The following is a 27927-nucleotide window of genomic DNA, read 5'->3' as shown; positions in this document are numbered from 1 at the left end:
ACAATTGTTCGAGTAATCCTACCGGCATAGAGATTTCCAGCATTTACTTCGAGTCCTACACGCGCGAAACAAAGTAGTCGCTGCCTATTGAACGTTATTTAACCACACGTCTGAAAGTATAGAGCGAGGCGAGATAAGTGGATGAATCCGTTTAGAAAGAGGGCGTACGATTGAGAACCAAACTGCACGGGGTGCACCGGGTGCCATCGTTTCCACGTGCATTCAGTACGCAGCTTTCATCGGGAAACGAAGCAAGTGCCACAAGCGTGCAGCGATGCAACGAGGAGAGAGAGCTCACGGAGCGTGTTGGCGGTCTGCGTGCGTTAAGAGCATCGCTAAGTGCGGTCGCGCTATGGCTGACAGTCGACGGCATTAGGCAAATTGAAATCTTGCCGGCAGAGGAAGCAGAGGAATACCTAGTTTACGCTCGTCTCTCTGTCCAGACCCGGCTCGGCGTGAATCTGCCGCGATGGTTTCAGCTCCCGGACCGTGGACCGTGAAACACGAAGCACATCAAACCACGAACGTCCGCGAGGAACGAACGTCTGCTCTGTTGCGGCTCGACCTCTGCTTGCCACGAGTTCTCTCCGGAACCGGAAGAGAGGTCTCTCTCGCTCGCTCTCTGGGTTTCTCATTTAAACCGCCTTTGCCTCCTGTTTTACGACGTAACTGGCTCTTTGCCCGGGCTGGAATAATCTTTTAGGGCTCGACCACCTCTCGAACTAATTTTGTTTGCTCCTCCCCCGCCCCCACGTTTTTGCGACCTTCATTATACTACCCGGCTAGGTAACTATCCTGTCCCTTGAATTAAGACCAAAATCGTGGTCGTTTTTCGGGAAATACCTCCCTTACAGCCTTTACGAACAATAGAGAAAGCAAGGAACGACTTTCCTACGTCTCTTATATTTGTTCGTTCGATCAACCTTTGGCCGTAAGGGAAAAAGATCGAGTAGTTCAGTAATTAAATCGCTTATTTTACCTTTATCACCTATTTTCGCGTAATACATACAGATATACTACGTTCTCGGTTCGGTCGAGCCATTCACCTCGACGACCTACTATTGAAAGTGCGCCACAAGTTGTTAACCTTAGTTGGTGGTTTAATTACATGGGCAAATATTATCGAACTGATAGAGTTAATTAGATAATTAAAACTTGAAGGGTAAACTACTTTGCCATGCGGCGTACCCACGCCAGCGTATACGTACCAAGGTCCATCCATGAGACGATCCTCTGTTCGTATACGGGTGCGCCTCGAAAGATGGAAGGCGAGATTGACGGCGCACCGCAAATCGAGCTTCTTCCACGTCCCACCATCCACCGAAGAACTTTCCGTATAGACGGAGATGAAAGCAAGATCTACCTGGTCACAGGCCGTAATAGAGGTATCCTTAACGAGGAATTCCTGGATCTTGTTTTTTTTACGAACGCCGGTAAATTTGTTCGCCACTTTCTGGTTTATTTCACCAGCAAAGGAGATTTCGTTGTAATTCCAAGGACGTTTTATCATCGCTGGCGACATGTCTGTGGAAAGTTTACCTATGCCGCGAATATAGCCCAGATAAAATGAAATATCAGACAAACCCTCGAACTATATATTTTACAATGACGCGAACCGCTTCAAGACCGAAAACAGTCGCAACAAACATCCGATTAATCTGGTACGGCGATGGTTAAACGTAACCCAAAGGAAGGAAGCAAACGCAAAAGCGAATCGATGAGAGCCAACCGAGTAGAATATCAACATAGCTTTTCAAAGTATGTCGACTGCCGCCGGTGTCCTCGATGTCGCTCGATTTTCAATCTGCTAGAAGCGAAGTGAAATCGTGATATTTCACTTGCTTCCGATTTTCGTCTATTCGATACCTCTATTCGCGTTTGATAAATCTTGTTCTCTTGCATGAACAGGATGAAACATTCGAGTTAACCTGAACATTTATGACACGTCTATCTAGTCGGTGATCTACGAGTGATCGTGACCGTCAATGACACTGCCCAGTTACCTTTAAATTATCTCGACCATTCGACTCGACTTATACTATCTATTAACGATACGACTTGCAAGCAACGTCTATTTACTCTTGCAGCTGCTCGAGACTGTATTTCGCGTGTCACTAGATGCCCCCGTCATCGAATTGCATCTAGTCCTCGCAATAAATTGGTATACGAATCACATAGCATTAACGGTGGTTATTGGGTTTCTGTTGCAGACACAAGCGGAAAGTGCAGAACCTGTTACCGTGCAAAAGCGCAGCAGGAGCTGCAGCGGCCGCAGCCGCAGCCGCGGCCGGTGGTCGGAGTCGAGTGCTGGCTGACGGACAGCCACACGGTGGAACCGGCAGCGCGGGTGGCGCGGTGCTGTACGAGGACCTGCCGGAAGCGGTGACGCACTCGCAGCTGCATCACAGACAGAATCACCTGCCCAGCCATCACCCTAGCCAGGCGCCCACGATCGAGGTACGAAATCCCGATCAGCGACACAGCCTAAGGGAACGACAGCCGCAGCAGTTACAGCGTGCGCGCGCCCCGGCGCCTCATCATCTCGACTATCTCGACTACCGGGACCCGAGGGCGATACTTCGCGTCCAGGACAAGCCCTCGAGGGCGGTCTTAGGCGGATATCGAACGCCACGAGCTCTGCTCGCCAAGTCCCAGGGTGTTCCACTTTCGATAGCCACGCACACGCCTTCCTCGCGATGCATCACCGCGACCAGTCCGCTCTTGCAAAACGGCAGTAACGTTCTTCGAAACAGTCACATGCTACTGGCCAGTCAGAACGCCCTGATCACCAGCCAACAGCCTCTGCCCCCCACTCCGACACCCGATGTTCCTTGTATCTCAACTTGTTCCAACATCGAAGCGAACCTGACCAACGAGAATTATCTGGCCAACAGTTGCGTATCACCTAGTCGACCGATAGATTCTCGTCTTCCCATCACACCGACCCACCGACCCAGACTCCAAACACCCTCGGATCGTTCTCAGATATCCGTCAATTCCTCCGGTCAGACGCAACCTGTTCAAAGACTCGTATCTCGGGATGACGCTTCGAACGGCAGAAGACCGTCCGTCGATTCCGAGGGATATTCGTACATCGATTTCAAAGACACGGAACTGGAGTCCACGAGGTACGATTCGAGAAATCACTCGGAAACGATAAGCGCAGTCAAGGTGCCCAAGTTGCTCCGTTCGTCCTCGCCCAGGTCGAACTCGGTAGATTCGGACGGTTACTCGTACATCGTGGACTCTGGGTCTAGAAAAGCGCCGGGTACAGCCAGAAGGATCGTGGCCGAGGGCACGGAGGAGGAAGTGTGCCCGCTTTGCACGATGCAACAGATACACAACCTCCTGAGCAAGCCCGAGGACATCTATTTGAACGTACAGACCACGTGACACATGTCTTTCGCGAGCGACATCTTCTTATAGAGACTGCTCTGTCTCGGATGTCTGTCCCCGACTAGTTCCAAGCATTCTCGAACGTCCCGATCACGGGAACGAGAGACGATTTACATATCCCGTGATATCGTTGGCCACGATCATTGGCCGCCGCGTTTTCCGTATAAACTCGTCGTAGGTACGTTGCATCTTAAGGTAGTCTAGTGTCTTTCCGGGTTCAGCGAACAGATACAAGTGACACGAGGCGTGTTCCTCTTAGACGAGCCACCGCCTCGACGTTCTTTCTTTCGTTTCCATTCGCGTTTTCGCGCCAGAGTACAGTCGTCCTTTTTCTTCCGTTATTTTGCATTCCACGAGCAAGAGAGCCGCCGGCCATTCCGTTTCACGTAGATTTTTCCTATTTGTTTCGTTCACATTGGCCGGCCAAGCTCTCGTTCCTCTTGCTCGCTATCATCGATGACGAGGCGAAGACACTAGCGCCGACTAGTCAGTATTTATTTTGTTACGCGACCGTGCTTGCACAATCTTATTTAAAAATACGCCGTAGAGCGAAATAAAAAAGGGGGTGAGGTAGTATAAATTGTAAGGGGCTGGGAGGGAAGGATAGAAAAGAAAGCTTAAGGGATAAGAACCGAAGGCCTTACTATCCACCTTTGGTTGTGTGAGCACGGCGTCTAGATGCACTCCATGGTTGTAAATAGATTAGATCGTGCAACTGGCAAATTGTAAATAATACGCACAGAGTGAGACAGAGACTTACGCGACAGCGAGAAAGAGAAAGAGAAATCGTATATTAATATAAAATATTAAACAGATGGTGGAGAGTCCGTGAGTAACTGTGCACCCGTGTGAACGCAGTTATCGGACACGCTTGTGTTTCTCGTTTGTATAGACGTTCGGCAAACGATTATCGCGATTAATTATTATCGTCGCGCAGATTATTATTATTTATTGTCGTTACGTATTATTCAATTACCGTAGCCGGTGTACGGTAAGCTGTGTCTTGTAAATAACTTCCGGAACGGGTTCGAGAAAGTAGAATTAAAGGGAGAGATAGAAAAACAGCGAGAAGATACGACAAACAGAGAAAGTTCTGTATATATTGAAGTACTGAGAAAAGGAGGAGAGTTTGAGAAAATAAAATTACTTTACTGAAAAATTTGACGAGGAGTGGTTATTGACCCGGTCCACAATCCCATCCCATCCCCCGCATCCCTCGTAACGCGCGCTGAATCTTGGTCGATGGCGCGAATCGCACGATAATTTACGGGAAGAGAGAAGGAAATCGATGCGGTACGCGAAAAATCTACGCTAGATTCTCGTGGCAGACTCGAAACGACGCGAACGTAATCCACGCGACAATAGAGACCGCCGGCTATGTCTAATGAAAAAGATATTTTCGCGCGCGGACCTATCGTCTCCCGACACAATACACGTGGACACGGAATAACCACTTCTGTGTTCAAACTTTTTCTAAAGGGAATGAAAAATGTACGTCCGGTTTCCCTTTTTTAGAGGAGGTGAAAGGCTTTTCCGCGTAGATAAAGACGCGCGTGAAGGACGAGGATGGAGAAAGAAAGAGAACAAGAGGGACAATGAAATAGAGTGAGACGTCACGGGCAGAAAATGGCAGACGGGAAGCAGAGAGGAAAAAAGAGGCCAAAGGAAAGCCGAAGAGAAATCAAGGAAAAGATTGACAAGTTACCATTGTGCCGCGTCACCGTTGCCTCTCCGACCGATTGCGCAACCTCGAACCTCTCTAATTTCGCAAATGGAGTCCGCGCCATGATCTCTCCCTCGAACGTAATTTAATTGTTCGAATACATCTTCCGTTTGCACTTGTGGAACCCGAATTTTGACAGTTCACCTTCGAAAGCTGTGCTTGTTTCTGCGTTACGTCCAACCGGTGTCGAAATTTCAAAAATTCTTTTCCTTTCGAATTTCCAAATTTCGATTCAAACGTAGACCGAGCGCTGAATAACAAAATAATTTATGCAACCGACAGTCGAACGACTTAATATCCACCTGTTGTTGTCTGGATCGCTAGTCGCGATCGATGTCGTGCCACGTCGTTAACCAACGAAGCTGGGGTTGTTGGAAGCTATCGAACGCAATGTTTCGATGTTCGCAAACTCGGACGTTTCGTTTCGAACGACTCTTCCATAAAAGAATCTCTCACGCTCTCGAAGCTAACTTAAATCATCCTTGAAACCTTCGATCGTTCGCCCACCTCGAAACTGAACGATCTTTTTTCGTTAGACCGTGTCAGATAAGCCAATAAATATCCAATCTTGAGGCTGTTGGCCCTCGATTCTCTGTCCCACCTGTTGTTGGCTCAATTACGCCGCTCTAATCCATATCCTGGCACGTCGTTAGGCCACGAAACCGCGCTAGCATCGTAGCAATGACGATATAACGATGGCCAACGGGCAAAGGAGGGATTGAACTTAGGAAGCTAATGCAATTGTCACCGTAACTAACAATTAGCAGGTTACGGTAACGTTCCGTGACCACGATATCGCTATCGTGTGTTCGTCCTGCCGTTACCTGGTCAGAACGACGGTCGATCTTCATTTCGAGGAACACGCTTGCGCGAATGTTCGATCGAGATACACCAAGTTCAATCGTATCGAAGCATCGTATATTCGAATCGTTCGAATACTCGACGTACTTGTCCGCGAAATCGTGTACGATCAGATCGTTCGGCCATCGAAATAGTGCTAGATCGGTCAAAATTAATGGACGTGTGGTCTCAAAATTTATGAGATTCGTTACGTTTATCGGGACGACGCGACGGAACGTCAGGAAATGGAAGTGGTCCGGTTCGTAGAATCAGCGGGCTGACCGATAGCGTCGTATTCTTCGAGTATATCCGGTAATTGGAAGAGATGCAGTAAATTAGTCGATTAGGGGAACGCGTTATCAGGATACAATGTGACGGCTAGGTGGATCAGACGCGCGATGAGCAGACACACGGAGAACGTGGGGCAGGTTAGGCGCGTTAGGGACAACCCATTAACCTCCGTGCTCCACGCTATTACGGCACGGACATATTGCTTCCTGCTGTTGGATACGATGGCTTAAGCCTCTATCTCAATCTCACTCAACGTTCGTCCTTCTCTTTCTCGTGTTTTCTTTTGCGCCTCCGTAGCTTGATCTAGGCTTTCCGCTTTCACTCTTTATCTATAATGTTTCATCTCTTCGTAACCCTTTCGTTTCATCTCTTTTCCGTCCTCTTCTCCTCTCTCCCTCTTTTCCTCATTCCCTTTCGTTGTATATAGTAAAGGCATATACGAGATTCCTTATATTACGCGAATCATGCGGAAAGCAAATTTATGGCTATTATTCCACGAAAGTGTTTACCGTTCGCGCCGATACCATAGCCGATCGGCGAAACATCCAAATCGTTTCCACTTTGGAAATAATAACAGGCTATCCTTACAGGGGAAATTGAAAGCTGCCGGCTGAAATCGATTATCTTTTCGCTTTCGTTGATTCCACGCGAGTTTCCTCTTCTTCTTTCTTTCTTTCTTTCTTTTTTTTTTTTTTTTTTTGTATGTTCCTTCCCACAGAAGATTCTCGCAGCTTTAGGTAAATTCGAAACGGCGAGAGTTGCGCGAAATTTACGTGATTCAAGGAGGAATCGGTCGATTCACGATGCGCCGCTATTAGAAAGAACCCTCGAGGTACATGGTGCGCCGGGGCCATGACTCGCTAAGGGCGACAATTACCTTCGTCCGGAGCCGCCGTTCTAAACGAGACGCCGGTAATCGAGTGATCCTCTTTCGGCGACGATAATATCGCCCCCCTGGAATCTGTATTCAGAGCAAAGAGCTTCGGGCGTTTGCTCTGCCCGTCTATCATCCGGCTGCATCTCGATCGCGCCCAGGTTAAATGTAATCGCGATCTCACAAGAGATCACGAGCCGATTCTTCGCACCTTCTGCTATGACTTTGCAAACTGTGTTAATGAAGATCAACTGCGAGGATGAATTTCGAATATGAAACAAAGAAGGTAGAAGTATTTTAAAGCAACTTGAACTACTTTTCACGTAGTCTGTTATCTCGTTCAATAAAGGTACTTTTCGTGCCTTTGTGGAAAAAAAGCTCAATAATCGAGTTATCGAGTAGTCAGAAAGGCAATCGAAAGAAAGTTGGAAGACGAAGGGCAAGACGCGTGATTAGGCGAGATGCGAGTAGACAGACAGAAGGACCAAGGGAAAAACGCCCTCGAGTGCGCGGTATACGGCAGAAAAGGAAGCAAAAGTAATAGAGTGATCCTCTTTTGTGGCTGATATCGCCGCCCGCGGGACTTCAATTCATTCGAGGGAAGCTCGCCGGTTTCGTTTGCCTTGGCTCCCTCGTGATTCCCTAGATTACCGGAGTAACTCGATTTCGGCGATTCGAGGTCACGGGGACGACGAGTTCGTTCCGGATACCCGATCGCAGAGCGTTCAACGCCTTCCATTTTCTTCGCGAAATTGCCAAGCAATTTTCGGGCTAACAGGCAACCAGGCGCTGCGTGAACGTTGTCAACCACTAATTTGCAATATTCCACGCGTTCCGTGCACGAAACGTGGCTCCGTAGATTGCAAAGAAACCAGCTCGACGACGACTACGTACATATAGTGGCGGAAAATCGGCTCCATCAAATTTTATTAGGAAGTACTTGGAAAGTGCTTGAACCTCTTCACGCTATTGTCTTCTTCCGCCATCGTTGCGTTGTTACAAAGCAGCGCGATTTAACTCTTCCAACCACTCGACGTTCGTTCATACCGGAACATCGTTCTTGTGTCCCGTAAAAACTTATAAAGAGAAGCTGGAAACTTTGCGAGCGAGAAATTTCACTTGGCAAAGTTACGTTTTCCCAATTTGTCGACCGAATACGTTATTCGATCCCTGTTAACGCGTACAGTTATCCCCTCATTAGGTAGAATTCACCGGTGCACGAATATCAGATCTCTGGAAGTTACCTATCCGGAGATCTCTGTTTCAGGATTTCAGTATCTACGTTAATAGAAAGTAAAGATTAAATCATGCGATGCCATATCGATCAGCTCGTCACAGTCGCTCCGCCATTCTTACTCCTTCAATTCTTCGTCGAGTTGAGCGGATGATTCGAGGAATTAATTACTGCTTCCAAGTTTCTTGAATTCATCGCAACTTTTCTACGTCGTTGCAAGGCAGGGCGATCAGATTATGTTTGCCCGACAAAGTAGTTGGAGAAATAAAATTAGCGTCCAATAAAACTGACGTCAAGATCGTTCTTTATTATTTGCCCAAGCCAGGATCTTCGTCGATTTAAGGATTAACTTACGACTCCCTCGCTTCCGCGTGGCTCGCACCGAGTCAGCGTTTCTTCGATCAGGACTCGCCCGAAGGTACAGCTTGCGTGGATGATCTCGGCGGTCTTTAAGGGCAAGAACGAGTTAATCGTCGAGCGGAAACGCAATGAAACCGTGTTACTACTATTCTCCCTGGGACTCTCGTTTCTCCTTGCGATTATTACGCTCATTTTAGTAGACATTTAGTTTGTCACTTGAAGTAACCTTTAACATGTACCCAACACATTGACTAAATATCTTCGAAATCTGCAAAGGTATATACGTCGATGGCAAGTATTCGTTAAAAAAATTTGCAAAACTTTGTAGAGGATTGATCTTTTTGGATATCACAAATACCAGACTAACTGTTTGTGAGCAATTTATTAAAGATATATATACTGTCTATAAAAATTGATTTGGCACAAAGCACAGGTCCAGGTATAATAACTCTTACGAAATAAATACGCGCTATCTCAAGAAACTCCGTATATACGTCTGATGCGTCTGCATGCTTATGCTGCGATCGCTGAACTTCTTCGCTCGTCATTTCGTTTGTTTATTTATACTGGTCAGGGGACAGTCGGAAAGACCATCGGTGGTGCACGTATCGCTCGTTTCTTGATACAACGGAATTTTCGTGACATGCGTGTGATTTTCGTCGCGCGAAGAATCGTCCTCTCAACACACGCGCGTAACAGCTTTAAAAGCAAACGAAAAATCTGGAAACGCGATAGGTTCTAATTATTTTTATTCGCTATTTTTCACGACAGATGTTGGACGTGAAGGACACCAACAGAGGCGTATTCGTATGTAGCAGTCCTGGGCCTGATCCGTACACGTCACAGGACCTCTACAATCCTGTTTACGAGGAGCTCAGTAACGGTAAGTAACACAACGAATGAAATTCCTCGGTTTCAATGGTTTGCGATATTCCAATCTGCGCATCTCAGATTGATAAACGTCTTAACGTTCCGCGTATAAACGTCAATTACACGATCTCCTTCTAGATGAGACTCAGCTGTGAAGACTTTGAGGAATTGCGCGCGATCTTCGGGCTCGATCCTGCTGAGGCAGAACGTAGGTAGAATTCGAGTGCACCGTGTCGCCATTAATCCACGATAGAAAGTTGAATCTGGGTGTTCTTTGCTGTTGGCTAACACTGAATTGCAAGCTTCTTCCAGCTCTTCTTCTTCTTTGCCTCTCGATTAATCGCGTTGTTTACCTTTCCTAACTCTCCAAGCTAAACCACGATTCCAAATATTGGCGAGGGAAAACAAAGTTCACCCTCTATTCCTCTAACTTTCCGAGAGTTTTCCTCGTTGCTGCTCGTTGCCGAGAGAATTTTCTCTCTTCGCGTGACACGGTTGACGAAAGAACGCTCGATTTATTCGTCGCTATCATTTTTCTCTGCTCGCTTATCTCCCAATTAATTCGACGAACTGTCGGCGATGAAGTTAGCCGGGTCGGCGTCTAATCTCCGTCAGAACGGAATCGGAAGCTGTTCATCTTCTTCCCCGTGTATCTTGCTCCTTTCACGTGGCGAGTATCTTGATAGCCTGGTCCTCTGGGTGTCGCGCAAGGGATCCACACTACTCCACATCTATTCCTCCGTTCACCGCCCGACCTTCGGTGCAAGGAGATAAGCGTGACACGACCTCTGACTTATATTTCCCATTAGTCGGATAGCTAATTAGCATGGTGATGAGACTTTCGACGTTTGACGAGGACGGAGTAATCGAATACACTACATGCTGCGCGACTCGATGCGCCTCGCTTCTAACTTATTGTACACTCACACACGAGCATACGCGATATTATGCGAGATCGTATTCCTGCGATGCCACGGAATAATTTGTCTTGGTTAACGTCACGCGGGGTGGTCTCTTATCTACGCGGATCCTTTTTCATTAAAAAGTTAGGTCGAATCTCATCGGAGACCTTGGCTGTTTTTGCACGGCACTCGAATCGCGCGAGCCGATGGAGGAACAGAATGTAACTGGCAGCTGTTGTTCGAAGGGAACGTATATATTTTACGCTTTCGAAATGATTTCGCCCGACAACGAATACCACTTCGCTTCGCGGAATTCAAGTTTCATCCCCCGGGAAAATCCTAGTTTACTCGCTATCGCTTAAACCGATGATAAATACGCCAAGATATAAAATAACGGAGATTAAAAGTGCAACCGCAGTAATCCGTGAAGCGTCCTCCAGTTTTTCCATCGTTTTCTCATCGTTTTGCTCTCTTTCCTCTGTATAAATAAGGACGTTGTGTGTAGAAAGAAACGAAGGCGATACACCTCCGATGTCTCGAGGGATCGTCAAACAGAAGACTGTAACGTTGATTAGAGCGAACCGATAAACTTTCGTTTAACTTTAAGCGTCTTCTCGTTCGTGCTCCCCTCGCGCTTTCCTTTTACGAACCGAAATATCTCGCTATTCTTCGCGTTCCTTCGGCATGCCAATCGAACACTCTCGTTTTGTACGTTTCGCTTTTCTTATTGATAATCGTCAACCGTCAAGTTTATCGAACGTATTGCGCGCCTTCCTGTATTGTTTCACATTTTTGCGCGAAATGCGCTGGGTCGAACAAAAAAGAACGAAAAGTGGAGAGAGAATGGAAACGTGAAATTGGATGCACCGTATATAATTGAAGAGATGAAAATTCAAACTCGAATAGCGACGTAGCATTCTAGCAGCTCGTTAGTTAAAATAGCTGTTTTGATTTTTAACCACCAAGCTACCCCTGGTTCCTTCATTTTTTAATAACCCTGATATAAACGACGGTTATTCTCGTTAGCGTCGAACTGATACCAAGTACCCGCAACAATACGATCGGTTAACAATCGCGGAGGTAACGCGGTTCAATTATCGAGTGTAAAAGTAGAAACCGCGATCGACCGAATAACGGAAGAAAGAAAAACTTTGCGTCAAGCACGGGCATAAGAAAAGAAACAGAGACAGACGCGTTCGTAAACACGGCAAAGTGTCGATCGCGTCGCATGCATCGTGCCTGCTAGATTGTGTTTCGACGACTAATGACGACAGCACGCTTTGCTTTCCGTGGAGACTTTCACTTAACAACCGCCCCGTTACCAGCCATTCTCCCGGCAAACTTGTCCTCGCATTTAAATAAAACAACGGCTACGACAATGGCGGATCTTTCTAACTAATTAATTCTGACGCCGATTGCCCAGCTGAGTACCGAAAGCACGGCAATTCCACTTGATTTCCACACCGGATGATCGTAACTTTGACACGCGAAAGAGATTGTCTGTTAATTAATTAACGAGGCGTCTAATTAATTATCGTGTTCATGCCACCGATACTTATGAATTATTCATTCGTTGCAGGGGACCATCCGGAAACGGACGAGGAGAGCGAGCTGAACGCACGGAATCGTCTTCATCATCATCACCGCCATCATCATCGGCCCTCGTCGTCGAAACCGGCGAGCGAGGACGAGTTTGCCGAGGACGAGCTTTCCGTGGGTGAACCGTCCGAGGCGAGGATGCTCACTTCGACGGGTCCAACCTGGGGCACCTGTCCGGCTGGTGGCAGGCCACCGCGAGAAAGACGAGGAAGGAGCCCCAGAAGTCTGGACAGGCATAGGAGAGACAAGAATCACGATGTTGGAGAGTTCCACGAGGGGATGCTGCTGGACGCGTTACTGCAGCTCTATCCTAGCGTCGCGGGTGAGCTTTTACGAACTCAAATTGTATATTACTTGAGTACAGGCTTCAGAGACGCAGCTAACGTTTGCAAATAATTTCAGGTGTAGCTGGCAACCGATCGAATAGCAATCAACGACAACAGTCCGTCCCATCGGTGGCCCACAGGTTACCATATTTCGTGCCACCGATGCCAGCGACGCAGGCCCTCAGGGTTGAGGAGAATCCGTACGAGAGTGTGCCGGTGCTCGGCCCTCTCCATCATTATTCGAGCCAAAGCAGAAGCAACAAGGAGAGGTCTCGCAAGTCAAACGACAAGTACAAGTACTCGGCGCAATACGGGGCCGAGTATTACGGACTACAAAACCAGGACACCGCTGCCGTATACACGCAAGTAGGTGGCGAATACTCGGACACCTACTCGCAACCCACAGACCGTCTGTATAACGACGATAAGTACACGCAGCCGGTGTACTATGCGGCACGCGACACCAACCAGATATCTTCCGGTAGGCTGTACCAAGGTCAACCGGACAGTAGTTTCGGTAGCGACAGTGGTTACAGTCATCACACTTCCGGTACCACCGGAACTACCGGCACGCGCAGCAGTAATTCAAGGACGAATCATAGGAAGGACAAGCATCGAAATTCTCATCATTCCCATCATTCCGCGGACTACATCGTGTCTTAATGTACGTGAAACGAAAGGCAAAGAGGAAGAAGTCTGCGAAGAAGAAAAAGTAGAGACAAAAAAAAAGGAAACTTAGATGGTAGTTCGATCGTCCGATCGAAACATGCTTGTAACACTTCTCTAAAAGGTAGTGACCTTGTGTTTTCTTTCGCGTATTTATTTTGTAGATTGTTTTTTTCTTTTTGTTGTTTTTACTACGAACGAGAGTATTTTATTTTTCATACACGAGACGGCGTGTCATCTTTCTTTTTTCTTTTCTCGTTGTTGCGCGTGATATATAGGAAGTATTTTAATATTTTAAGAAACGTATCGTTGAATATCCTAGGGAGTACTTTAATATTTTTGGTCTATTGTTGGTCTGTCCTTTGATTTTTGAAAGTACATGGAAGAACTTTCGAACAACACGGAGGAGATATCAGCAGAGCAATAGCAGGAGACTATATAAACGCGACGATCATATTATAGGAAACAGAACATTAACGGAAACAGTGATCTCTTAGTGATTTAGTAAGACTATTTAACAAATTATTTGTAATGTAATGAGACTCAGGCTGGTACCAAAGCTACTAAGTAACTTCGACTTTTTAGCCTTCTAGTTTGTAATTTATACGAAAGTAGAGATGACTTTTAACATTGACGAATTTCGTGCGAGACGTGCGACTACCATCTTCTTTTTCAGCGTCAGACGATTCTACAAATTAGAATCGAAGGAAAGAAACGAGGCGAATGATCCGATTTACTGCCGAACCGCAATATCGATATATATAATACCGCGAACACTGCCCCCGATTAAAGGGATCAGCCACAACTGGTTTCATACGACTAATTTGATACGACGCGTTAGTAGTATAATTCGTCCCACGCGGGCACCTCCACACACATAACATCGCATCAGATTGTAAAATAGCATCTAACCAACACTTTCAAACGCGCACTTAGAGAGAAACAAAAGACTCGTAACGAGTGTCGTAGCCATACACGCACACTACAGTAGATTCACCAGAGTAACGTTAAACATTTAAGCGTACACTTAATCGAGTTGCAATTTTCCTTCGTCAATTACCAAGTTACGATTATAAGTCGTACACCGGACAGTGTGAAACGCAGGAACGTGTAGGCTTTTTGAACTCGGACGATCAAAGGGAGCACCTACTTTCGCAATGCCTGTACGAGGTCGCGACGCGTACTCAATCAGAAGGACCATTAGGAAGAAAAAGAAAGAGAAATAGGAAGAAAGAACGAGAGGTGGGTTTCGCGGAAGCCTTGATGCTTCTGCAAAGAGAATATATAGTGTTCCTTCTGCACAAGCCCTTTCTAGCTCGTCCTACATTCTCAAAGCCGAATCCCGCGACGAAAGATAATCTGCAAGCCCAGAGACAACGGTTCGTCGTGTGTCGCGATGTATCCTTCTACGACGGATCAAACTGTGGTAGCCGGTCGTCTTTTGCATACAGATGTAAAAGGATTCTTTTCATGAAACCGAAATCGTATTTGAGGAAGCGCGCTCGCGGAAGGAACGAAAGAACACGCGTCGAGCTACGTTAATAATATTCTCCTTAGACTTGATCTCCTTTTGCTCTTTGCCCGTCATAAGAAACGATTATTTTTCCCTTTGTAATTTCTTATTAACGTTCGTTCGCGCGTCTTCTACATTATACACGCGTATATCAGAATCGAGGCTCTTAACTGCCGGTAGTCGCACGATTTTCCACTCGCGATGCACCTCGATCACGCTGACAGAGAGACAGACCAAGGTGAGACGGATAACCAAGGAACAGTGTTCTTATTAAGCTGTACAGGCACACGCTGGTACATATGCATATATACAGAGAAACAAGCATAGGTATACATACTATAGGTGTAAGACAAACGAATAAACTATTCGCGAATGACCCCGTGTAAATACTATATGCGAGAAGCAAAGGGGGATGGAGAGAGAAAATAAAAGAGAGAAGCGTCCGGATCAGTCCGGTGTAGCATAGCTGTATCATATCGTTATCAAACTTTCTCGCGTGTGCGTGCGTGTGTGACGTGTATGTGTGGGCGAACGGCGAGCAAAATATCGAAGAAGAAGAACGAAGATCGCAGAGAGAATCGATTTAATATATAAAAATATATAATTTTTAAATTATTTATAACGAGGAGTGCGTCGTATATTGCCGAGGACAAGTTGCACGAGTACGAGGTGACATAAGAGTGAGCCGGCAAAATGCGAGAGCAAAGAGAGAAAGAACGAGATGAAACAATGGCGGAAGCAAGCGATTCTTTTAGATTCTCGCCAATCTCCCTTCTGCTTCTTGATACTGTACACTCTTTAGATGCATGTAGGGCGAATACCTCACGACAAAAAAGAAAAAGAAAAAGAAAAGAAAAGATCACTCTGTTGTAAATATAATTTTATATGTACAAGCCGGGAAATGAGGTGTGTGCTTAGCGAGCACGCTATTGGACACGTTCGCCCGGGGAGAAAGCTACCCTCTCGACTACCTTTGCACTCTCGAAATCTATCTTCCCTTGTCTATTCTGTAAGATTGTATAACCACTAACCACCTAGCATACTTTGCAACCACTATACTTTTCGTGATTCTCGTTTCTCCGTGCATTAATCTCCATTTGAATCTGGCGCAACAACAACAGGAAATTTAAAATTCTAATCACCTGATATTCGGTGGTATTCGGCCGTCCCTCTTTTCCACGCGATGTCAAAACCGCGAAAAACGCTGCACGATATCGATCCGCGAGAGCAGCAGGGATACGCGAGAGGGAACGAGTTCACGGGCGAAAATAAAGGTGAACTGTAGGTGGTGTTACACGTACTTATCGCGAGGGACGAAAGCGCGCGACCAGTCACGTACGATCAAAGATGCGTACAATCAAAGAGTGCAAAAGAGAGAGAGAGTCAGGGGAAAAGAGAAAGGAAGAAAGAAGGAAAGAAACGCGAAACGACGAGTCACGTTTGATCGGTTCTCGACGTGGAAACTCGCGTGAAAGGAAAAAATGGGCGCGCACCACACAACTAGAAGAAGGACACAAACGCTTTTTGTACGATTTTACGTCCATGTTAGTCAAACGTTTTTCAAGACCGTTTTTTATATATACAGTATATAAGTATATATACACGCGCGTGTACAGTAGGTACGACGAAACCTAATTTATTATCATTGTTCTTATTTAACGAGACAGGGATATGCCGTTTTATCCCGCCCTGCAATTCTATATTCGCTACCAAGTACTTTGTCGCAGTCGAAAATGTTGTTGTATTGACATTAACAAAGAGCGTGTAGAACGTATCGATTATTATTATTATTATTATTATTATTATTATTATTATTATTATTATTATTATTATTATTATTGGCATTATTATCGCTGTTGCGTAACGCGACCATGAGAAAAAGTGAAGACTGGGGTAGTTTGACTTCGCTCTTTCGTTTTTTCGTCCCTTGCGAAAATTTCGTTGACCGGCCAGCTAGTACGCGAGAACTAAGAAAAGCGGAAGTACTTATAGATATCTAAGAAAGAAGGGAGCTGAACGAACGAAAGAGCGGAAGAGCACTTTCCCTTTTTGAACGCGTATACGAGTCGCGAGATTATTAATTTATTGTTACGTTCGAACGGGAGAACGGAGGTGTCACGTTCCTCCCCTTCAATCTCGCTAATTTTAGCTGCGATTTAGCGATATAGGCAGAACGGAAGAAGAAGACAGAGAAAAAAAAATCATAGGCACTAGAGTACCTCGAAAGATAACAAGTAGCACTCTTGAAAGTTAGCTTGCACGGACGTTCTCCTTTTCCATCGTGCCGCCTTGCAATTTAACGACGAGGAGGAAGCTCGGAGGGGTGAATCGGCGGGTGAATAGAAAAGGGCGAGAGATCGATCGTCCGAAGGGAGAGCAGATGAGACACGAAAGTCGGTGAATCGTGACGTGATCGTGTAAAAGAGCACGCGAAATCGGCCCGATCGATGGGGAGAACACCAGCTCGCAGAACAGGGTAACTAGCTCTAACATCTATCTCTTACATCACTTAAGAAAGAAAAAAAAAACTCTATCACACTCGTTCACCTTATGGTATCACAGGTTCACTCTAATCACGAATGTCGGCCAAGGCTAACTCGAAACACTATCACACCTTCGTACTAATAAACGATTTACTATTCAATTTCACTCCATGTCTATGTGATTTCACCCTATCCTTTGTAAGACGTCGCTCGAACGAAATATCGTATCGAATAACTTCGTTGAATGATCGTTGAACATAGGTGTAAGAAACACCTGGTGCTGATATTTAAATACTAATCGATCGGCGGAAACAAACGCGCGTAATGTACAGTAACACTGAATGGCAGAGATAACTCGATCGTAAGTTCAATTTTGCGCGCATATTTCCATTAAGCATGCATCGGTTAGCGTGAATGTAAATTTCATTGAGAAATCATTTGTCACGGTATAAACTTTTCATCATTCTCGACGCATTTACCATAGAAAATTCCACGTTCGGCCGAGAACCACGCGACCGAAAATCCAATCAAAAATTACATTGTTATCGGCTTCGAGATCGAGTTTCGAAATCGTCGAATGCTAGAGCGAAAATTTCGCGTACGCGTGAAAGCTGCGGAGTGATTTTTCATCGGAAAAAAGATTCACTGCGATCTAATTAGATATACGTTTCTACATATCATCTCCCCCCTCCCCCACTCTTTCTCCCCTCTTTCTCTTCAAAAACAGTCGAAGAGGAGATACGATTGCGACGAAAATGAAGCTAATTAGTTGCGGATGCACCCCAATTCCCAACGTTTGTCGGTGTACGCGCAATCGCGACAAACGGAAAACACAATAATTATAGTCGTATCGAAACGATTCTCGTTGCTTGCAGAAGCTTTTTAGAAAACCTCGGTGTTCCAGGGGAATAATATTGTTTTTTATGTAAAAAGAGAAAATGGCTTCTCGAGTGGGAGAAAAATCTTGGCGGAGATTTGCCTGAAGAAAGAAGCGCTTAAGGAGCTCTAAAGGGAATGAATTCGCCGTGAATTTTCATTGAGATTTCTTGCCATCAACTTTGAAGCAATGAAACATTATTAATTAAGGTAAGAGCGAAAGAAATTAATTATCGTTCCTTAAGACAACGGATGACGGGAAATCTCGCGGAGCTTCGGAAAATGAAACGTCCAGGGCTGAAGGTGCGAGAAACGGCCAGCTGGATGCAAACAAGAACCGCATGACTGAGCAGTCGCGATGATCGATATTAATGAAAATCAGACGCGATGGCGGAATAGCGTGAACGTACTTGTACATAAAACCTTGTTTTCTTCTTTCAACGCTTGGATTAATCATAACTTCGCGATATTTCTCGGCTTAAATTAAATTTTGCCAACGACACCAGAGCGCTTTGTTCTATCCTAAGCTGCTCTTTAATTAAATAGTTGGTAGTTCGTTGAGAAACGTTTCTATATAAATTAAACACGGTAAACTCTTCGAGTCTGATATCGAATACAAACAGCGTGGAAATTTTGTTTCCTCGATGTTCCGTTTTATTCCCTTCGTTTACAAGTAGAATTTTCTTCTCTTGATAAAATTTACCCCTTGGTCAATTCTTGGTACTTTGTACGAGTAAATATAAAGGATCTAAAAACAATTCCACCAACCGTTTCAACAAAGCGGAAATAATTTCTTTAAGAAAACGAACGCGAGGATTTGCGGGAGATGTTGTTAACAGTCGTTGACGGAGGAAGAATCGAAAATAAGCTGGAATGGAAGGTTGGAAAGATACGATGTAAGATAGACACGAAGAAGGGCAGAAAAGAAAAATATTACCATCGGGATGGGGAGCGGAGATGAAATTAAGTGGTCGCGATTCTCCGAGAGGAAGAAGAGAGGGCAAAAAGAAAAACACGGAGAGGGAAATCTCCGGTTGAAGCGTATCTTTGCAGGCTTTCAGGGACGAAAGCTTCTCCAGGCGCGGATTGGGGTGTCGCGCTAGAACAAATTTTCGTATGCAAGGGTTCTACGTCTTTAAAAACGTTCGGTCACCGTGGCCTAGTTTTGTCTTTCGTATTTTCGTTTTTCCTGCTTGGAAGATTAGAGACATCGGTCCAGCGTAGGACAAACGAGGGTTGACCCGCAATTAACACGCGGCCTTCCTTCTCTACGTGTGTATATATCCAGTGAATGCGCGCATCTCCGCGTGTTGACCGTGGGAGTAAAGAGCGGACCGAGATGGACTCGCTGGAGCAAGTACGAAAAAAGAAAAGCCAACGGTGACGCTAATTGCGCAATGGCCGAGTAGTAGCGACCCTTTAGAGCGGCTTTCTCGCGTACTAAGGAGCTAGCTGAAAAGGAAACTGACGAATGCAGATGCTTACAGACCACCTTGCGGTTCACTGTACTGGTTCTGGCCGTTTCAAGTGCCTCGCATAATGTAACCACCGGTGTAATGATGCTTTCGTACACTTCCTCGCGATAATCACTTCTGGGCCGCGCCACGGACACGAAAACGCAGACTACGTTATCCTTGTTCGCGTAAGAATGTGATTCGCCTTAATGTAACCGAATTTCCCGGAGATCCTGAAAGACAACTGAAATCTTTAATCAACGAAAGAGAAGTTTCGTTTGATACGAGAAACTTGGCGTTCGTTCTCGTTCGACGATTTTGAAAGGCGAGTCTCGCCGATCCATCGCTTTAAACGAATCAAAGAGCAAATGTATAGCACGCGACACAACCACTGGCGTTTATATAACCAGATTCAGGGAGAAGAAGCATCAACAAGCAGGGGGAACTTGGATGAAACGCGGTGCAAGCGTGGTTTAATCCCCGGATTTCGGAACGTTTTAAATTCCAATTATAGATCGAGAGGGAAGCTCACGCGAACCACGTCGCTCGTATGTGTAAATATGCGCTTCGATTGTCCGGTTGGTCAATAAAATGCTGTATTCTGAATATATGTCTGGCAACGGGGGCCGATGTCACGTGGGTGGGAGGCACCGCTAATAATTAAATGCCGGCCGGATTGGTCCGAACGTTGTTTTAATCCTGTCATTACCCACAATGACGATAGTACCTATGCCGCGGTCATTCATTGAGGCGAGTCAATTACGGGAAAGCATTATCGAGTTTCGAAGGGTGTAAAACGGAAATAATGATATTTTGATCGCGACCGGCCTACACGTGCTTTCAGATCGCACTCACCGATGTAAACCCCTTTGTCAAAGTGACGAAGCAACAAAGAATGTGTGCACGGTCAAACGCACCGCTGATTTATGCACACCGACAAATATTCGTCAACGTAATTCGCCAACCGATCGAATCGATTGATTGATTTAATGAGAATTTCCTGCGAAATAAAGAAGTCCAGTTCGCGTCCTCTCGTTGATAAAACCGTTCAGGGGCGAGTATTATTTCGCTAAATTCCGTACGCGAGATAAATTCGCATCACGTTCACCGAAATAAATGTCCTTTCAGATCGTTGACAGTTAACGTAAAAACTGAGAACACGATAATTCTATCGATCACGAGTGAAACTATTTGAATGTAGAATTCCGTGGATAAAATATTGTGATATACGTCGACACGGCTTTCATCACACTTCGCTGTTTTCCTCTCGAACGAGACTCTTCTAGCGCACAGACCCTTGTTTTTATTGATATCGCGAGGAGATGATAATTAATAATAGTACGATGCCTACCGGTGGTACGATCCGTATAAGGTACATTGGCCGTGATTTATGGGAGCGTAATGAAGCCTGTTCCCCACAGGAGCCTCGAGAACCGAGAGGATATATGCGGTTGAAGACCTACCAGTAGGGATGCGAAGGAACGAACGAAGGAGGAACGCTGGAAGATACGTACTTCCTCCTTAGGTGCAATAACGCGTGTCGGATTAAGGAGAGAGAACTCCATCTTTTAAAGATGCCTGACATTGTAAATCACGCATCGTGCATGTGTAACTACCCGCTTATTTTCCGGATGAAGGGAGACTAATGTGTCCAAAACGGCGTCTTTCTAAATTGTCCCTTACATGTACAACATTTTGCTTAAAGACGCGTCGTTTAAATTAATTACGATTAAATGCAAGAGTCGCATTCGTGAAATAAACTAGATGAAATCGAATTAAATGTTGACGAGTAATGGTACAAGCCCTTTTAGAGTAATAAAAAATACAACGACGAGATAGTACATAATAATTTAACGATATAAAATTCGTATTCGTCGTCTTCTGGCCTGTATGGGATTGGTATCGAATTGTGCACGTAACACCAGGTAAGGCAGCGACGTTTTAAAGAAATGTTTCTCTCAAGAGAGAACAGTCGGAAGAAATTGGTTTGACGAAAATTTATGCAGGGTCGAATGGCCGGACACGACATCCACGAAGAAAGGTACGCCGTGCGGCTTGTTTTATATTCCGTGGTTGGATAACACGCAGCTCCGTTCCTTCTTTTCTAGATGGCTCTTTTTAAAAATTTACAACGACGTTGTACAATCGACGTCCCTTCCCTTCGAATGATACCAGAAATAATACGATGTACATCTCGAAATACTATAAAAGTTTCAATCGATGGGGATACGTCGGTTCGCTTCAGATATAAATCAAACATGAGCGTTAAAAAATTAACAGAGCACGATGATCTCTAGCCTGGCTTTCGGCAAATACGAGCACGAGTTTGCAAGCCGAACTTTCGGTGTTCGTTCGCGAACCGAGCAGTTAGGTAACGCGTTTCTTCGAGCATTAGCCAGCAAGAAAATTTACATCTTCAAAAACGAAAGGATCGCGCGATGGGCGTTCTCAACGATGCGGTACGAAGGTGATAAAAAAGTCATCTCAGAGCGGCGTGTTCGCCAAACGAGTTGGCGAGAGATACTTTTTATGGAGTTGTTCCGCAATTTCCTCTGGACAAACTTGCCCGTAATGGACTGTATGCGTCATACTTATTCCGCATGAAATAACAATTAAACGCATTAATTAACAATAAACGAGGATTTCAGCACGTCGTGCATCGATAAACGCGGGCCACTGGCACCACGTTCCTCAAGACATAAAATCCAACCCACCAATATAGAGTCGGGGCTGCATGACCCCCACGTCGCCACCAGAATCCGCCTGCAAAGAAACGAGCATTGTCGAATCCCTCGTAACAAGATAGACTACTTTTAACGAGCGCAACTTCGCTGCACCGCGCAACCCAATGATATTTATCGCGCTGGGAAATTCGTGTGCTTCTCTAATTACGTGTACTTGTTTATTGTTACATTTTCACTGGCGGTTTTTCGTGTTTCGCCTCTTCTATCTACATCCGTGCAATTTGGAAAAGAACGCCGTTGCCTGTTGCACCGGCAGCCTCGAAGATCTCGAACTAATTTTGTGGTGGCCAACTATTTTTAGACGACTATCAGGCTGAAAGTTGAAAAGACATTAAGTAAAATGGAAAATTACTCGCGTTCTTCGCGTCCGCGATTAAGCGTATTCTTTTCGTCCGAGCAGAAAGCCTTCGAGCTCATTCTCGAATAATTATACCAGCCGCACCGCTAACCGACCAAATTCTTCTTCGACCGGGCGAGAAGGGTCGAAACCAAATTACCAAATTACCCGTTGAATTGCGCGGCAAGAAACACGAAATTGCCGGTCGAAAGAGGCGAATCGACACTCGCAACGAGAGAAATAACAGGCCGATGTGCCCGCTGGAAATAAAAGGGCCAACGCAACGGTCGTTTCAACTTCTCGATATCAATCTCGTTGACGAAGAGTGTAAGGACAGAGGGGTGAAACAGGGGTATCAACCACCAGATCAACGGCGTCGGTCAGTCTGTCGTTACGACAAAAACAAAAGGAAAAGATGTCGACGAAGTAACGCGCGGCGAACGTACGAGTGTAGGAAACGGAAAGAGAAAGACTCGCGAGGGTTGAATTGGACACGGTCGCGAAACCACTCTGTACCTCCCGAACTACGTGACGCCCTCGTTATCGACGTCCCTATACGCAGAACTCATTTGCTTAATTGCCATGATTACCAGCAACGCCGACGTCGGAGAAGCCCGCTATGAGTTTCAGTAGAAGAAGGTGGCCACTACTTGGCCACTTTTCCAACCTATGCGATACGTAATTCACGGAAACGAATATAGGTATAGCCATAGTTCACAGACGTATGTAAGTGGTGCGACTACCCCGCAGACGTAACATTCGGGAATGCAAGGTACGATAGAACGGAGCCGACTACCTGGAGCCGCACGCACTAGTCCTCATTGGAGGGAGGACGCCCAGTGGAGGGTGAAATATAATCGGTCCGATGGAAAAAAAGAACAAGAAGAAGGATCACGACATAGCGTTCAAGCCGTGGGATTCTTTGCTTTTTTACCTTGGCTTTGCTTTGAATGACGTGTCGGCTTTTTAAAATTACGAAAAAAAAAAGAAAGTAAATCCTACGAAGCATTAAAGCGTAAATTATTTTGTACGATCGACCGCGATTAGTAGACATTGATCAGCTTATTGTGCTTATTGTTGCATTTGCTGAAAAGTGTTCACAGAAGATGTTATATAATTATTTCTTTAACCATCGCTACCTTTTTTTAAACTTTGCTCACTGGTATTAAAAGTTATGTAGCTATTCCAGATCTATGGGCTACATTATGTATAGCCTGACTGAACCATAATATTCTCTGAGCGCTGTTTTACATCGATTTTCCGTCTCGAAATACATTTTCTTTATAAAGTAATTATAATTTAATATCCGCTGAATCGTATCAAACGAAATACCGTAAGTAAAATAGCTCTACGTTATCCGAGTGCGTAACAACATTAAATTCGAGCGTTGATACGTTTGTATAATTGCACGGGGCGAGCTTTGTACTAGAAAGTTCGGAGACAAAGCTTTTTCAATTGAGTACAGGCACCGCAAATCTCGTTTCGAAATAACCAAATAACGAACGGAACGATAATTAACAAAATACCATGGCGTAAGCTCATTGTTATCACGAAACGATTGTCAGTAAAACGTGATTCGACTACTAACGCCGCAGAATGAAATAAAGAAATAATCGTTGCGGTTGATTATGTCGTCGCACGCGAGACGAAACTGCGGATTAATATACGTACGTAAAAATATACGCCGGTATAAAACTCGTCGTACTCAATAAAAATCTACTGATAATCGTCGATTGAAAACAAAATAATTTGCATAAAAAGTATAGGCAAACACAGCAGGTAGCAGTCAACTTTCTGGCTACCATTTGAAATCCGAAGGTAAACGATAAAATCGTGTCGTCACGTCGACAGCATAAAATAACACGATAAAAAGGCTGCAGCTATGTAAAAATAAATGTACACAGTAGGAAATAGAGCGACGAAAATAACCGAGGAAAATACAAGCGCTGGCTGAATTTATAGATCCGATGCAATTTTTTTTTCTGGAAGTTTGATTCTATATTTAGTACATCTGGAGTAATTGAAAAATTCAACATAAAATATTAAACAAATAATCACAGATGGATGATCGAAGAAATAATTAAGATCGACTGTGTATGCTTCAATATATCGACCTTTATTACGTATTCATTGTATTTTCACGGGAAAAATGATATCGCTAAAAATTTGGCATTATCGTTATGAGTATCTTTCTGCATTAATCACGCACTCGTGGATACGCGATGACCAAAGTGGACAGTCGTGAAACTGTTCCAATTGCTCTCTCGTTTATTATTCCATTAGGTACTACAATAGTCTTCCCGTTATAGCGTCAAGTTATGGGAGCTGCAAATTATTTACGGAGCAAATATACCCTTAACGTTCGCATATGCAGATTTACTGGATCTACTTCAGCTCATTATCGCATACGAAACACGGAACTCTCCTGCTTTGAATAAATAAATGTGTTTGGCCACGATGCTGACCACAAAAAGGATCGTTAATAGTTTCTTGATATTTATAATTCGAGCATGCACTTAGGCAACTGTATTTCGATTTATGTATAAAGAATTTAATCCTGCTGTAGGCACAAATCGTGAAATAGTTCCACATTATCAAAATTCAAGAACAGGCATTTGAATATGTCGTTGTAAAAATTTGGATAATATTCGCATGCTCGTTTACAGTCAGGTGCAAAGTTAATCTCCAATAACATAGGCTGTATCGTATCTTCTTTCCATTCGAGGATCAAATCGATCGCGTATATAGCCCTACTTTGTGGGCTTTCCGCAATTCCTTTCGGTGGTTTCATCGCGACTGCAGCCTCGAAAATCTCTCTAAACATGTGCAAAATTTTTGGCTCGACACATTCCTTCCATGGAAAGTCGGGGTACTGCCTCTCCCATTCCACGATAAAGTCCGCGCACTTTATGTGACAAAGTGGTATGTCTCCTGAATAATTCATAACTGTGAAATGTTGTTCGTACACGTCGAAATTATTTAAAGCGAATTCCTTATTCGCAAATCTCAAGAAGAAATTTTTGTAGACGAACACTTGTAGAGGTTGTACACATTTGAGCATTACTACGTATCGTATGTCGAACTTAACTTTTCCGATTTCCGGTCTGTCGTACAAAACGGGATTTGTAATATATTTTTGCGCTATCTTCGGACCTGTGCTAGGCAATCGTAATATATGGAACAAATTTTTCGTAACGTGTGTATCTAATCCTCTAGCTAGATTCCAAGGTTTACAAATCCAATGATTATCTAAATTCATTAATTTCCTCCGTTCAAAGTATGCAACAAATTGCACTAATTCTACATTTAGGTTGTATGTAGTTGGTAACCAAGTTGGATAAGTTTCGAGTGTATTGGGATTGAAGCACTTTTCACCTGCTTTTCTTCTACATATAATCGACAATAAATCTTTAACAGTTAGAACATTTTCAAATGGAAATTGGTTTACAAAAACGTATGGTGATTGTGTGCTTAACCTTTTATAGTCTTTGAAATGTGAGATGTACCATAAAATATCTGCCTGGTTTTCATCGGCCACAATTTCAAATGCAGGGTCATTTAGATATTCATTTACATATGTATATTCTGAAAAAACTTTCAATTTCGTACCTTTAGCTCTTTCAGGAGAGTTAGAATCCACATTTTCTGGTAGACTTTCATGAATACGACCTGCCAAAAAGTATTGTTCATCTGGTTCAATTTGCAAGAAGCTTTCTTCGATAAATGATATTTCTATCCAAGGTAACAATAACGCTTTCTGTTTCCTTTGGTCTCTTGTTTGCCCTTCTATAAAATTTCTTGTAACTTCTTCATCGTAATCAACATCTTTTATAGGAAACAAAAGTGTATAAGTAACACCATCTGGTAAATGCAAGAAAGGCACTGTTCTAAAGTTGGGGTTATCACTATGATTTATTGCTGATCCTACTTCATCCATAATATACCAAACTGGCATTCTATCCTCTATGGAACCACTATTTATAGCAAAAGATTGATTGTACCTCCACATTTCATTTAATACAAATTCTATCTTTTCATCTTCCTCTGCATCTGTGTCAAAACCCATTAAGGAACACATACGATCTAATAGATCTGGAATAGTTGATAAATTTTGCCTTGCATTGTTAACATCATATGTCCATGCATGATCTATCAAATAAATATTGTTTGGATCCTTAACAGCAATGCCTTCCTTATGACAAACAAAGAGCTTCCAAATAGGATCCTTTGCACCCTTCTTATCAGTACCGTAATCAATCCTCATTAATTGAAACATTAGGCCTGAATCAAATACCTGGTACTGAAGTTTTTTAAATAAAATGTGCCAATATATTCTTGGCACCCCAGAAGATTCTAATTGAGGTTGGTGCGTTTGAAGAAAAGTATTAAATAATCCTACTCCGTCCATTGTATACAACTCAAATATAATCTGAAACATGGAAAATGCAGCCACATGATTCTGACACTTTATATCTGGACAAATTAACCTAGTTCTATAAAAATTATTACAGAAGGATACAATGTCAATGAAAATTTACCTAAATCTTCCTATCGATAACTATAGATATATTAATTTTTGAAGCGAATATTTATATAAATTCTGAATCTTACAAAATCACGAAAATACTGTACAACATAACCTCTCCTTTCACATTGAAACAACATTTACATATGTGTAAATGTTATGATTCCAATGGTGTCTCTAATCATATTTTAGTATAAAATATTTGCATTTATTTTTTAATTGAATCGTTTACTTTTCGTAACAACTTCGAATATACAGAAACATTCGATAATTGAACAAAAAGAGCGCACAAAGATTGTACCGTCGCAAACCCCACTGTTTTTACACCCAGAGTTTACCACGAATCTTTGCAGCTCGCCGCGATCGAATAGTGTAACATAATTCATTGTCAAATATCGCTGAAATAATATATTTAGATACTAATTTAAAAGAGAAACATTTTTATTTTTGGCCTTTTTAAAATTAATCTTTCACCAACGTATTTGTGACATCTTTCTGATTAAAATGAGACCAAACACGATATAATTTGAATTACATTTACTTATTCATATGTATTTAACTATCATTTAGTAAGTAAGCAAATATTCTCCAAATTACATACGTTGTGTTTAGTGTCATTTCAATCAGAAAAATGTAACAAATGTGTTCACAAAAGTTCCATTGATCATAAATCAAAAATAAAAAATTTTGATTTTTGAGTTAAAGGTTTAGCGTGTTAAGGTCTACCAAAGCTTGTGGCTATGTAGAATACAATTGTTTCTACACCTGCATACTTGCAAAACTTGGGACCCGATTTTTGTGCAATTGTCTAATGTTTCCGTTAAAAATTATGAATGTAAAATTGCAATTGGTTATTGGATTCATAGGGAAATTGCATTTAAAGTAAGATATAGAGAATTTTGTTTTTCGTTAAT

The 27927-nt window shown here is 43.8% G+C and overlaps 2 protein-coding genes across 6 annotated transcripts in view; one reads left to right on the top strand and one right to left on the bottom strand.

Moving 5' to 3' along the window:
• The window catches only part of LOC117230934, a 229330-nt gene extending 212087 nt beyond the window's left edge, over positions 1–17243 (top strand). For all 5 annotated transcript variants that reach the window (XM_033488868.1, XM_033488864.1, XM_033488865.1 and 2 more), the window contains 4 exons: positions 2211–2457; positions 9490–9601; positions 12070–12411; positions 12492–17243. In XM_033488868.1, the coding sequence (XP_033344759.1) occupies positions 2211–2457; positions 9490–9601; positions 12070–12411; positions 12492–13078 (1288 nt within the window). In that variant the 3' untranslated portion in view covers positions 13079–17243. The remainder of the gene's footprint in view (positions 1–2210; positions 2458–9489; positions 9602–12069; positions 12412–12491) is intronic.
• A 7340-nt stretch (positions 17244–24583) lies between these two features.
• On the bottom strand, positions 24584–27330 carry LOC117231072 (tubulin--tyrosine ligase-like protein 12). The gene is made up of 2 exons (XM_033489143.1): positions 27027–27330; positions 24584–26917 (listed from the first exon to the last, which is right to left on the bottom strand). The coding sequence occupies exon 2, from the start codon at positions 26894–26896 to the stop codon at positions 25040–25042; it is 1857 nt and encodes a 618-aa protein (XP_033345034.1). The 5' UTR covers positions 26897–26917; positions 27027–27330; the 3' UTR covers positions 24584–25039.
• Positions 27331–27927: the final 597 nt, after the last annotated feature.

This window comes from Bombus vosnesenskii, unplaced genomic scaffold (genome assembly GCF_011952255.1).
Source record: "Bombus vosnesenskii isolate JDL3184/JDL3185 unplaced genomic scaffold, Bvos_JDL3184-5_v1.1 scf7180000013270, whole genome shotgun sequence".
Classification (NCBI taxonomy): Eukaryota; Metazoa; Arthropoda; class Insecta; order Hymenoptera; family Apidae; genus Bombus; species Bombus vosnesenskii.
This window is presented reverse-complemented; position numbering and strand designations above follow the sequence as displayed.

What these genes read in the sequence shown, in the direction of transcription:
- LOC117231072 (XM_033489143.1), bottom strand. Translation starts at nt 26,896, where the DNA reads ATGGACGGAGTAGGATTATTTAATACTTTTCTTCAAACGCACCAACCT.